This window comes from Archocentrus centrarchus, chromosome 5 (assembly GCF_007364275.1).
Source record: "Archocentrus centrarchus isolate MPI-CPG fArcCen1 chromosome 5, fArcCen1, whole genome shotgun sequence".
NCBI lineage: Eukaryota > Metazoa > Chordata > Actinopteri > Cichliformes > Cichlidae > Archocentrus > Archocentrus centrarchus.
Genome location: NC_044350.1, coordinates 34,776,312 through 34,788,402, shown reverse-complemented (window position 1 = coordinate 34,788,402; position 12,091 = coordinate 34,776,312). Strand labels below are relative to the sequence as shown.

The window sequence follows — 12,091 nt, the reverse complement described above, 5'->3', positions numbered from 1 at the left end:
AGGATCGGTATCGCTGATACCAGCTTGAATTTTACTCAGTATTGGATCGGAAGGGAAATCTGTGGCATCGAACATCACTAAAGGACAGAAATGGAGGGCCGCCTGTCCCGACTTCTTCAGCAGACTGAAGTTGTGAGAAACATGCTCATGTCACCCTGCTGCCTCCTACTGGCTGCAGACGGATTCAAACCTATAAAATGTTGGTTCAGAGATTTTAAAAGCAAATACACAACAGATTTAATAACAATTTGGGATTTTTTCATGTATAAAATGTCTGTCATCATGAAGAATTTCTGTTGTGGTTTATGACAGCAAACTGAATACCTTTTTATTCAGACAGAGCCATTTAAAGTGTCCTCTTTCATCGGTCCTTCGGGTAAATGCAGGCCGACGGCCATTCAGTGTAAGCCCATAAATTAGTGGTTCAGCAGAAGCAGTTTCCTCATATTTAGGAGCATTTGGACCCGGAAGTGATGTCAGACTTAAAGACCGGATAGCGATGCGAAATAACCGCAGATTGCTGTAGCAGAGTCCGCTTCCTGTTTACAATCACCTCTGACTGCGGCTCTAAAGCCGTCCTGACCAACAGCTCTGAAAACCTTAAACAAACGACAGGAAACGGCAAATACGCTCCTCGAGTTTCTGACGGTGTTAAACTTCCGGTTTGAGAAAAGTAAAAGACGGGCCGTTTTCCCGTTTCCTGTTCTTTGGGCGTTTATGCTATGATTTCAAATGGAAAAAAAAAGAAATATAATTAGTTTTACATTGTATGGATTTGGAGTATAAAATGAAAATTAAAAAATCATCTGTTTTTAAAATGAAAAAGGAATGACCAAAAAGTACACAGTCCAGAGAAGTCTCTCACTTTAATGAAAACAGTTCTCATTATTGTTTCTGTTGATCCTGATCTTAAACACAATGTCATGAAATCAAAAATACAGGTTTTCAGATCTAAATCTAATCCCAGTAAAATGAAGTCCAGCTCGTGTCAGTTTTCTGCTTTAGCCTGGAGAGCTGAGGATGAGCTCCAAGGCTGAGGATGACAAAGATGCTGAAAACTCTCATGGCACTGGAATAACTTGGCCCCATATCTGCATCAGTAAAGTCACTTCACTTGGAGAACCAATAGATTATGTTATTTCGATTCATATTTGATGTGGACAGCTACACGTGTTGATTTTTCTTTTTACTTCTGAACTACTCATTGTTTAGCAGCCCTCTGTGGTTCACTCTCACCGCCCTCGTGGCTTTATTTTCAGCCACAGCAGGCAGCTGATTTCTGAGCAGAAAGCTCTAAAAGCACCACACAGAGATAAATGTAGTGGAAAATTTAGCAGCTAAAGATAAATAATAGAGAATGAATACGGGCAAAGTGACAAGCAGCAGATAATGCCCCCGGGAATGTATCAGCTTACATCATCTAATCAATCAAACTAAGTCACCTCAACAATGTGTTGGAGTGGAGTCAGGTCTCTGTTTTAGTCTTTTTCATTATTACAGGTGGAATCTCAGGAGACATTTAAGATGTTCAGAATAATAAACACGTTCACCAAAAAGCCTCTTCAGGCTGATTCGACACGTCTAAATTTAGATCAGCTCATTGTTATCACTTTGGTTAATTTATATTCTTCAGAGGTCTGTTAATTAAACTGTAATAACCCTGACTCATGCTTCCTGTGGGTTTTTGTTCTGGGGAAATCTGATTCAGCAGTTTGTTCAGTTTAGACAACAAACATCATTTCTGCTCAGCTGTTCTCTTCCAATCATGACAATCACACACCAACAGTGCTCTATGTGTTCTCCTGATATCGTCCTCATCAGTGCAGTCAGCAGCAGAGGTAGATGAGAAACCCACACCAACACCTGCAGCCACTTCATTACAGGAACTGAGTTCCTGTGGTTTGTAATTTGCATTGATTTGCTCAGATTATTCCTCCCAGTGCCTCACAGCCTTCCAGTACAAGCATACATATTCAAACTGGAGGTATCCATCTAACCAGGTCCTCTGAGCAGCAGGTAGACAGCAGAGACGGTGATGGCGGTGGCGGTGTAGGCAAACACTGCATTGTAAAGAGTGTTTGTCCTGATTCTCTCTCCCAGAGTCCTCTGGGTCTCCTCCAGGCTCCTCACCACCGCCTCAGACTCAGCTCTTGCTGGTCTCTCGTGGAGCGGCTGACCAGCTCGTGTTTGAAGCTGCGGTTTGGCCTCCAGCAGCTTCCTCACTGTTGACACTTCGCTCTCAACTCTCCCGAGCCCGTGTTCCAGTTGTCCCAGTTGCGGTGGCAGGGACTCCAGGAGGGACTTGGTCCTTTGGCTTCCTATGTGGAGGTCTTTTAACACTGAAAGAGACACAGAAGGCGAGTGTGGGGCTGGGCCTTCTTGGTCCTGGCTAACGGCGCTCCTCTGCGTGAAGGCTTCACTCAGAGTGACTCTGAGGCTGTCGATGAGCGACCGGAGCTCGTCCTGCTGGGACCGATGGTTTCCAGCCTGCACTTTGAGGGCTTCCTGTAGGCTTTCTGGACCTTTCTGGGCCTCCAGCAGCAGATTCTTCAGCTCCTGCAGAGAACATGTGTGAGCTGAAATTAAGATCATCGCAAACTCCTGTCCTGGTGGGGTTCAGCTATAGGTATATTTAAAGTGTTAGTTACAGATGAATGACAAATGAATCTAACTTATTTTTAAGTTAAAAATTGGGCCTATGCAGCAGTTCAAAGGTTAAACATCATAACAGCCTCTTATCTAAGACGCAGGTACGAGACAGTGTTTGTTTATTTAATAAGGAATGTCCTGTTTATTACAGCAACACCTTGATGACTGTAACTTAAGGTGGAGTCACCCTTGTGGACCGTGAAGGCTCTAAAAGAAGCAGGGCAGACAGACAGCGGCGAGCTTTGGGAAACAGGAACTACGTCCCCATCGATGGATGAACTGAGATCACTCCACCTCTGATTCCAGTTCAGTTTCACTCTTCAGGTATTTCAGCAGCACTTATGAACTGCTCTCATATTTTTTCTTTCTTGTTTCTAACAGTAAAAATGAAAACATTAGGTAATGAAGCACTTTTCAAAAACAGGTACAAAGCTTGTGTGGTTAGTAAGCCCACCCTGCTGCTCCTCTCTGAACACCCTCCTCCACCTGAGTGTAGGGGAGGGTTAAAGACGTGGTGCACTGACTGAGGCCCCCTAGTGTAGCGCCCCTCCTCACCTGCAGGCGGACTCGGTTCACATATGTTGATCCCATGACCCCAATCAGGGCTCCGAGGACCGAGCCGATGATGGACCAGTTCTTGGTGCGCTCCGCTCTCGTCCTCTCCTTCTCGTGGCTTTCTCTAACGGCTGCTGAAAATAAGGCGAACTTCTCCCTCTCCAAACCCTCCGCGTTCTCGTACGCTGTCCGGAGGCGGCGCTCCTCCTGCAGCCGTGGGCAGCGTGAAGGAGAGGTGGTTTGTTAGGAAATGAATTCAATCTACTGATCTCTCTATGACATCATTACTGATGTAGACTGTGGCTAAATGCTGATAAAAGCACTTCCTCTTCTGACCTCAATCTAACTGTGAAACCTAAACCAATAGTTTAATGGGGCTCCTGCCTTTAAACATTCAGTACTTTTAAGATCTCAAATAAATAAAAATTAAGACAAAATGATACTATATTATACTTTTAAAAACATGCCATAACCACCAGTCTCCAACACTCCAGTGATACCTACAGTGCAGGATCCTCTTTTGCCACATATGCCAGTAAAGTGACTCTCTTTGGCTTTTGGACAGCTGTTCAGACAAAACAAGGAACTTGTAAATTTGTAGATGTCACCATCCACTATTCAGGACCTCAGATGATGTCCCTGTCATCCCCAAGCATCAGGGAGGTTGGTGTTTTTGGACAGCAGCTAGCGTAGCCTGCTGATCTGTTTTTCCAGCTGAACTGTGTTTGTTGTTATGTGGCATTGCTGCTGCATTATATTTGGTGGTTACTGTGGGATGCTGGGTGAGCAGTCAACAGGACATCTCAGAAACCACACATCAGGTGGGACTCCATCACTTTACTCAGGGATGTTCATATAAACAGTAACTGAAGAAAACCATGATAGTTTGGAAACCTGTTGATATCATCAATACTTTGGAGTGACAGGCTGAGTGTGAAAGTGAAGCAGTGGACTTACTCACCTGCTTACTGACTACAGGCTGTGGACAGTGACCGAGAAGAAGATAATGTTTTAAATTCTTCCTTATGACATGAGGAAACAAAGGACATAAATCGAAGGCCACTCTTTTTAAAAATAATCTTTACTGTTATATTTTACTGATATTTCTGGCCCAGTGGGTTGTGTGTCCAGCTGGATGAAGGCAGTTTTACATCACCATGGACTGAGAGGGTGCTGACCAAAAATCAGCACCTTCAAGCTCACCTGAAACTTGCAGCTGCCCACACGGTCGAGCCAAAAGTTTGATAGTCAGACGAGAAAGGCTGAGCTATTTGGCCCCAAAGACAAGATGCAACTGTCAGCATCATCCTCTGCGGCTGTTTTGCTGTCAGCGGTACTGGTGTACTGTACAAAGTGGATGGAATAATGAAGGAGTACGATCTCCAAATTCTGCAACTTTACCTCAAATCAACGGCTCGAGGGTTCAAACTGGGATTCAGTGGTCCCACACACACTGAAACTGGTTGGGGAGTGGATAAAGCAGGCTAACGTTTAGCTTCTGGAATGGCTTTCCCAAAGCCCCGACCTCAAACCTGCTGAAAATTTGTGGACTATGGTTAAGAGCCAGTTTCAGCAGCCTCGACTCACCTGCAGCAGTCTGTGCTCCATTGTGGCCAGCTCCAGGTAGTGTGCCTCTTCCCTGGAGACTCTGTCCAGTCGGTCTCTGATCTCCTTCAGCCTGCTCTGCTGAACCTCCAGGCTAGCGTGAGCCTCACGCACCATCCCTCTGGCCACCATGAATGCTGACTCAGCCTGGAAAACACAAACACCTGTCAGAGACTTGTTCATGCTTTTTATATTAGAAGTGTCTGACATCCTTATTCATTCTACACCAACTCAACATATCAGTGCAGGTCGACTAAACTTGGAAGCTGAGCTTGTTCTTGTTGTCTGCTGACCTCAGTGACCTTTGTCTGAGCCTCGCGGACCTCATTCAACCCCACAAACTCCTCGTACTTCTCCCACCAATGGTTGACTGCGGCGGTGCCTGCCTGAGCCGACCTCTGACCCCACTGCCGCCCCAGCTCACCTGTGTGCTTAAAGATAGAGAGAAGAAAGAAAGAGGATGCCAGTGTTCAGGTTTGCTTTGCTGTATTTTGTAGTATTGATGCTTTATTGTTGTTACAGCCATAAAAGGAGCTTTTGTTTGTACCTGTAAGGCAGCCAGGGCACGCTCCTTTAGAAGCTCAGCTCCTCTTTTTCCTTCAGGAGGGGCAGGGCTGTTGGGTGGTGGTGGTGATGGTGAGCCAGGCTGACGGAGAGCACTGTAAGTTCGAACCTGAGTCATTCTGCCAGGCAGTGAGGAGCGGGACAGACAGCATGAGCCATGAGCCCAGAGACAGAGCTGAGCCCCTCTGTACCTGATAGAGTAAAGATGCTGTTAACCATCAGCTGTACTTTTATTTACAATCAAATGTGATGCTCACACCAGCACCTCATTGAGAAGAGCAGCAGCAGCAGCAGCAGCAGCGCAGGTTAAATATAGTCAGAGATTCACCGTCACTGCAGCCAACACTGTAACAGGTACCTGGGAGAACAAAGGGAAAACAACTGAATTAGATAAGATTCCTGTGTAGACGGTCAGCAGGAGGTGTGCTTTGTGTGAGACTAACATCTACTAATCCAGACTCCAGTTTCTTCAGACACTTTTTAAAACTCCCACCAACTGTTTAAACTTAAACATGAGTGGTGGTATTAGGCCCGCTATTAGAGGCCATTCAGTCGCTGTTCAGGGGAGAGCTTAGTGCTCGGATGAGAATTTCGGCCACAAACTTTGGGTCGTGACCAGAACAAGATACATATGAAAAACACACAAATGTCATATCACAAATGTTTGACATGACACCCCAGAGAAGGTCTGAGCAGCTCTGCTTAGCCTGCTTCCCCCACGACCTGGTCCAAGATAAGCTTTAGAAAAATGTAAATGTATAGTATCCTTTAAATTTTATGAGCCTGGTTATTCAGATATTTAGTTTAGAGACACTTCAAAGCAATTATCAAGCTCAAAATACCCCCCCCCCCCCCCTCAAAAAAAAAGAGGTAAAAAATAAGAATTTGAAAGTGTTGTTACCATGACATTTGGACAAAGTGACAAAACTTAAACCTAAAATAAATTTATTTAGCTGCCACGGATGGTGGCTTCCTGACCACATCAAACTGCTGCTAAACGTACGAGCTGCGGAAAAACAAGACAAATATGTGCTGAAAATCATCCTGCTGTTTGCACACAGTGGACTTACATCCTCCCCACAGAGAACAACCCGCAACAGTAGGTGATACTCACAGAAATATCCAAACAAGGTTTAAAGGCCCTGTTTTCTGTAAATTAGATCAAGAGTTTTCCCACTAAGGTTACCTGCTTCATCCCAGTTAGCTCCATGTTGCTAACAGCTACCGGCTAACTGACTTTTCTTAACCTTTAAAGTGTTTGGGACTCCGGTAACACAGCAATACAGCAGAGCAAACATACCGGTTTTCTACAATACTGTCCGACCACACATAACACACAGATTAGGTTTCTTTAGAGCGACAGCACTACAGAATCTTGATGTCAAAAGTTTTCTGTGAGACAGGCAACTAGCAGTCATTCTACTTCCGGTTCAAGCTGAGCTCACTGGGGTCCTAACAGCGCGGATTAGCGACAGACGCCAGCTGTGATCGCAGCGGACGGGATTTTATTTCCTTTAAATTTCTATAATAAGCTGCAAACATGTCTGGAAGAGAAGGTAGGACATCGCTTCCTTTGAGGCTCATCTGCCAAGTCTGCAGATCTTAAAAGATGCCGACGAAATTCAGTGTAGCGCGTTTTTTTTTAGCCGGCTAATGCTAGCTGCCGTTAGCGATAACCCCCCTCTATCTGCAGCGAAAATCCGACAAATTTCTTTTAATCTAATCTCGGATGTACACACGGCGGATAGAGCGTATATTCAGACCATTTCTGAATCACTGGAACTTAAAAAAAATATAAAATAAATATTCTCACAGGTGGTAGATAATGTAAATTAAATCTGGATTATTAAAATTATTTTATTCTGACTGTTTTATCCGGAGCTGAAGGCTTCGTGGTCATCTAATGTAGAACAGTGCAGGTGTGGGATCTGATTGGCATCATTATTTTTATTTGCTTTCACCGTTTTCCTTCGTTTATCATTTTATTTCGATCCACTGATTACAGCTTACTGGATGTTCTATTTTTTTAAGGTCTAATTTAAATAGATTTTTATCTAGCCTTTTTTGAAGGTGACTTCCTTCGTCTTCTTGTATGTGTTTTTGTGACATCTTTTGTGTAGAGTTTTGAGTATAAATATCTGAAGTCAGCCATCGAGCGTGCAGGCAGGGTGGAGTGGGTGGAGAGGAGTGACAGAGGGACAGCTGTAAGCGTGAAAGGGAAGGTTTACAAGAAGGCAACGAGACCTGCTGTGATGGATGGTTTGGAGACGGTGGCACTGGCAAAGAGAGAGATGTTAAGATCTTCATGGGAGTGACCAGGATGGATAAGATGAGTACGTCAGAGGGACAGGTCAGGTTGAACAGTTGAAGACAAAGTTAGAGAGGCAATGCTAAGATGGTGTGGACTGAAGAGGGAGAGTGGATTTACTGGACAAAGGCTGTTGAATATGGAGCTTCCAGGCAGGAGGAAAAGAGGAAGACCTCAGAGGAGGTTCATGGATGCAGTGAAGGACACACAGAGGGTTGGTTTAACCCAGTGGTTCTCAAATCCAGGCCTCGTGGCCCGGTGTCCTGCAGGTTTTAGATGTGTCTCTGCTTCAACACACCTGAGTCAAATATAGAAGTCATTAGCAGGACTCTGGAGAACTTGACTGCATACTGAGGAGGTAATTCAGCCATTTGATTCAGGTGTGTTGGATCAGGGACACATCTAAAACCTGCAGGACACTGGGCCACGAGGCCTGGATTTGAGAACCACTGGTTTAACCGAAGGGGATGGTGGGATAGGGTGCGATGGAGGCAGATGATCCACTATGGGGACTCCTAAAGGGAGCAGCTGATAGAGATTATTTAGACTTAATCAGGTTATTTTAGAGAGAAACTTTATTTCAGACTTTATAGTCCATTATTATATTTTTCCACTTATTTTTACTTCATGGATCTGAATTTTTTTGTCATGTCTAGATTTACCTTTTTTATTTTGTATCTCATTTTATTATTAAAATACTTTGTTGTTTATTTTCTTTTCAAATTTCTCAGTTTCGTTTCACTCTTACTGTATTTATGGTCTAATTTATTTGTTTGATGTTAATTTATTTTCCTCAGGAGGCAAAAAGAAACCACTGAAGGCGCCCAAGAAACAGAACAAGGATGTGGATGAAGTAAGTTTCCGCTCCCAGAAAGTCGAATCTGTTGGTCTGGATGCAACATTTTCAGTGGCAGCAACTTATACTGATCAGTGGTTGTGACGATTTGCACTAAATTGAACTCACGGCCTGTTGTTGGTCAGTGGTGCTGCTGTCGGTCTGTTTATAATACACTGTTAGGGAAACCTGTGATCAGCTGAGACTGAAGAAGTCACCTGGATGAGTGAGGAAACGTCTCCCCACTGAAAACGCTGCGTCCAGATGAACAGAATCAACTTTCCGGGTTTTCCTGACCTAACCAACCCTAACCCTAACCCAACACACGAGTATCTCCTCCTGCTCACCTTAGACTGGACAATAAGTTCACATCAGGCTACTGTTATTAAACCACTAATGACTTTATAGACCCTTTTACAGCCTACGTCATCAAAGGATGCGTGCACATTTTGGTAACGGAAGTGAACTGTTACTCCATTCAAATCAATAAGAACGAGGAGACTGTGCAGCGTTTAAACGTGATTTAAAAGTGGTATCAGCATCAAAATGTCTGCTGTTGCGTGTTTGGCTGTCAGAATTTCTCCTCTACCAAAAGTGGACTGAAGTTGTACCGAATCCCACGGGATCATGGCTGTCTGAGAGAAAACGGAGGCGTCTGTGGTTGAAAGCCATCAAATGTATTGATAAAAATTGGACTGAGGACACGATCAGAAATGCTCACGTTTGAAGCGCCCATTTTATATCAGGTAAAGTTATTTATCTTCCGGTGTTTATTCCGGGATGTCAGGTATCTAATGTAAACAGCATCAGCTGGTAGGCCATTTGGCTTTTAAACTGTAGTGTGGCTGTTTACAGGTGAGGCATCGCTGGACTCAGAGTCCTGATTTTTAAATTAATATTTATTCGCAGTATAGATTACAAAATGCAGTGCCAGTCAAAAGTCTGAGCAGACTCACATACAGTCCGCTGTGAGGACGTAGCTCTCTGACTTGTTTCCAATGACCCGAGCCTCATACACAGCGCTCCTGTTTCCTTGTCTTTGACTTGGAAGAACTTCTGCCTTCAAGACACAAAACTCCGAGTCTGTGTCAGGACATTTGGCCTTTGGTACACGGCCGCAAACAACATAATTGTAAGCATCCAGTGACTTGTATGCGCTGCAACTTCTCTCCAGTGTATACGCTGGGTTTCTCCACTAAATACACGCATATATCCGCCCACGGGTACTGGGCCACTTGCTAACGTACCACAGGGATCGGAGTCGGTTGCCGGTGGTCAAAATGAATTTTTGCAGGTAGTTTTCACGATCTTTCGTTGATAATCCCTTCTTGTAGATTGAAACGCTATTGAACTCGCCGTACTTCTGTTTCCAAAATGCGCGCGCATCGCTACGTACATCATCATTGTTTACAAACAGTAAAAGGGTCTGTAATTAAGCTATCAAAGTTATGGATAAGATGTTAATATTTCATCATTGTAATATTCTATATATTGCATCTTATGCTCTGTGTGTGAGTGTATATATATATATGTATGTATGTATGTGTATATATATATATTTTTTTAAAGTACAAGAGTTTTTAGATTCATAATTTTTGGTTTATTAATCGTTTAGCTGACCGTTTGTATTTCTGGGATCTGCTGTCCTTTTGTTTTCTTTTAGTTATTTGCTTTTACATATTATTATTCAGCAGTGATTTTAAACAGTAACCTGTATTAATGACCACTATTGGAAATTAGTATTGGATATATACATGCATTCCTTGACTGTTAATAACATCCATGTCATTGTTTGACAACCTAGTCTGATGACCATGTGAAGAATCTGATAAACAGAAATCAGAAGAAATATTTATTTGTGTAAAAATCTGTAAGAATATTTTGAGCTCAGCTGCAGTCTGAACTGAGCCGAACGTAACACGGAAACATTAAAGGATGAAGGATTTTAAACTGGACGTGTGTCTGCAGGACGATGTGGCCTTCAAGCAGAAGCAGAAGGACGAGCAGAAGGCATTGGAAGCGCTGAAGGCCAAAGCATCAGGAAAAGGACCTTTGAGTAAGAGCAGTCACACAGCTGTGTTTAGCTGTAATGTTTGTCAACAGCCGCACACAAACATCACCACATCTTTGTTTCTTAGTCATTTTTCTGAATGATGAGAAAATCGACACATTTCAAACATACATCGTGGGCTGTGTTGTTTCTGTAACTATGTTACCAGCACGCTGTGAGTTCAGGAAAGCTGCTCGTTTGGCACTTGAGCTTTTGGGCTTAATTTAGCAAAAGTTTTAAGTTATTCCAGACCACAAGTATTTGATATCTTTCTAGCTTAACCTGGAGACTCAGGTTTGGACATTTCCACAACACCAATGAAAGCTTCAGGTCAGAATAAATGTGAGCAAACCCAAAAGTTTTACTCTAAAGTTGACCTCAGTTTTCTGATGTTTTTGTGCCCACTAATAATTACATAGTTTAGACTTTTTTGTTACTTTGATTTCAGTCTTACTCGGTCGCTGATGTTTGAATATAAGGATGCGGTGACAGAGAGCAATATAAAATGATGTAATTGTGTGAGAAACCGAATTTCATTTAAAGTCATTTCTGCATTGTTTCAGACTTACAGTCTCAGTGGTCACATCTGTGACTGCAGTCTTAATCAGATGCTTCCTTTTTCTCCCTCCTCCAGGTGGAGGTGGCATCAAGAAATCTGGGAAGAAGTAAAACCTGAACTGAAGATATTTGTTTGCTCCCTGTCTCGCTTCCTTCATCTGTTTGTCCAACAACTACAATTTATTTTGCTGTGTAAAAAAAAAAAAAAAAAAAAAAATTAACTCCAAACCTGCCTGGGTGCTGAGCTCGACCTGCGGTGGGGAATAAATTTAACAATGTTAGGATATCAAGGACAGGAGAATGGGCCCGCAGTCAAACTAATTTTGAGGTTTCACACACGTACACAGATCAGCCACAGCTCATTATCGTGTGGAAGTGTTGTTAGTCGCTCCTTTGGGCTGTTCCTCCACAGCGTGCCTGATCGTGTTGGGGTTCTGGGACGGTTCTGGAGGCCAGACTAACCCTTTGGATGCTCCATGTTTCCTGAGCAGGTTTTGTTGTGTGTGGCAGAGCGCCGTGTCCTGCTGGAGGAGGCTGCTGCTGTGGGCGTGGGTTTAGGTGGGTGATGACCTGTTTTTAATGTGGCTGATCAGTGTACGTCAACCAAACTCCAGTACAGAAATGAAGGCGTGTAAAGCTGATCTGTGCTGTATTTGTGAAACGACTGTCAAACACCACACAGCCCAAGTCTTGTTTCCATGATTTGTTATCTTGTAAAGAGGGAGATGCCAATAAAGTTTTTTTGTAATTAATACTCGTTAGTGTTATTTCACAGTTAGTTGGTAAGAAATCACTTGGGAAGCTCAGTGACAGAGCTGTGTTTAAACTAACAGCAGTGATGAAGCTTCCTTTGAAACCCTTCTCGTCTGTTAAACCTCACAGCTTCAGGTGCAGCAGCACTCTGAGCTGTGAAGAACCAGGATGTGATCAACTTCTACAGAGTCAGAAACGTTTTTGTGATGAAACA

General features: G+C 43.4%; 2 protein-coding genes across 4 annotated transcripts; one reads left to right on the top strand and one right to left on the bottom strand.

The window, feature by feature from the left end:
* Positions 1 to 864: 864 nt before the first annotated feature.
* On the bottom strand, positions 865 to 6,794 carry ccdc51 (coiled-coil domain containing 51). Of its 3 annotated transcripts, none has more exons than XM_030729577.1 (7): positions 6,674 to 6,794; positions 5,639 to 5,731; positions 5,357 to 5,564; positions 5,103 to 5,240; positions 4,792 to 4,956; positions 3,205 to 3,411; positions 865 to 2,556 (listed from the first exon to the last, which is right to left on the bottom strand). In XM_030729577.1, exons 2-7 carry the CDS (start codon positions 5,641 to 5,643, stop codon positions 1,993 to 1,995), a joined length of 1,287 nt encoding a protein of 428 aa, XP_030585437.1. In that variant the 5' UTR covers positions 5,644 to 5,731; positions 6,674 to 6,794; the 3' UTR covers positions 865 to 1,992. The 3 variants fall into 3 exon arrangements, with proteins under 3 accessions (XP_030585437.1, XP_030585439.1, XP_030585438.1); XM_030729579.1 differs by having other exon boundaries at positions 6,560 to 6,691; XM_030729578.1 differs by lacking the exon at positions 6,674 to 6,794 and adding an exon at positions 6,488 to 6,615.
* tma7 (translation machinery associated 7 homolog) lies at positions 6,788 to 11,876 on the top strand. The gene is made up of 4 exons (XM_030729581.1): positions 6,788 to 6,929; positions 8,479 to 8,534; positions 10,485 to 10,572; positions 11,201 to 11,876. Exons 1-4 carry the CDS (start codon positions 6,914 to 6,916, stop codon positions 11,233 to 11,235), a joined length of 195 nt encoding a protein of 64 aa, XP_030585441.1. The 5' UTR covers positions 6,788 to 6,913; the 3' UTR covers positions 11,236 to 11,876.
* The last annotated feature ends 215 nt before the right edge of the window (positions 11,877 to 12,091 follow it).

Excerpts from the sequence above, each read along its gene's own strand:
- ccdc51 (XM_030729577.1), bottom strand. Across the intron at positions 5,241-5,356 it reads GTGCCCTGGCTGCCTTACAG|CACACAGGTGAGCTGGGGCG; the intron begins GTACAAACAAAA and ends TCTATCTTTAAG. Across the intron at positions 2,557-3,204 it reads TGAACCGAGTCCGCCTGCAG|GAGCTGAAGAATCTGCTGCT; the intron begins GTGAGGAGGGGC and ends TGTTCTCTGCAG.
- tma7 (XM_030729581.1), top strand. Across the intron at positions 8,535-10,484 it reads AGAACAAGGATGTGGATGAA|GACGATGTGGCCTTCAAGCA; the intron begins GTAAGTTTCCGC and ends GTGTGTCTGCAG. Across the intron at positions 10,573-11,200 it reads ATCAGGAAAAGGACCTTTGA|GTGGAGGTGGCATCAAGAAA; the intron begins GTAAGAGCAGTC and ends TCCCTCCTCCAG.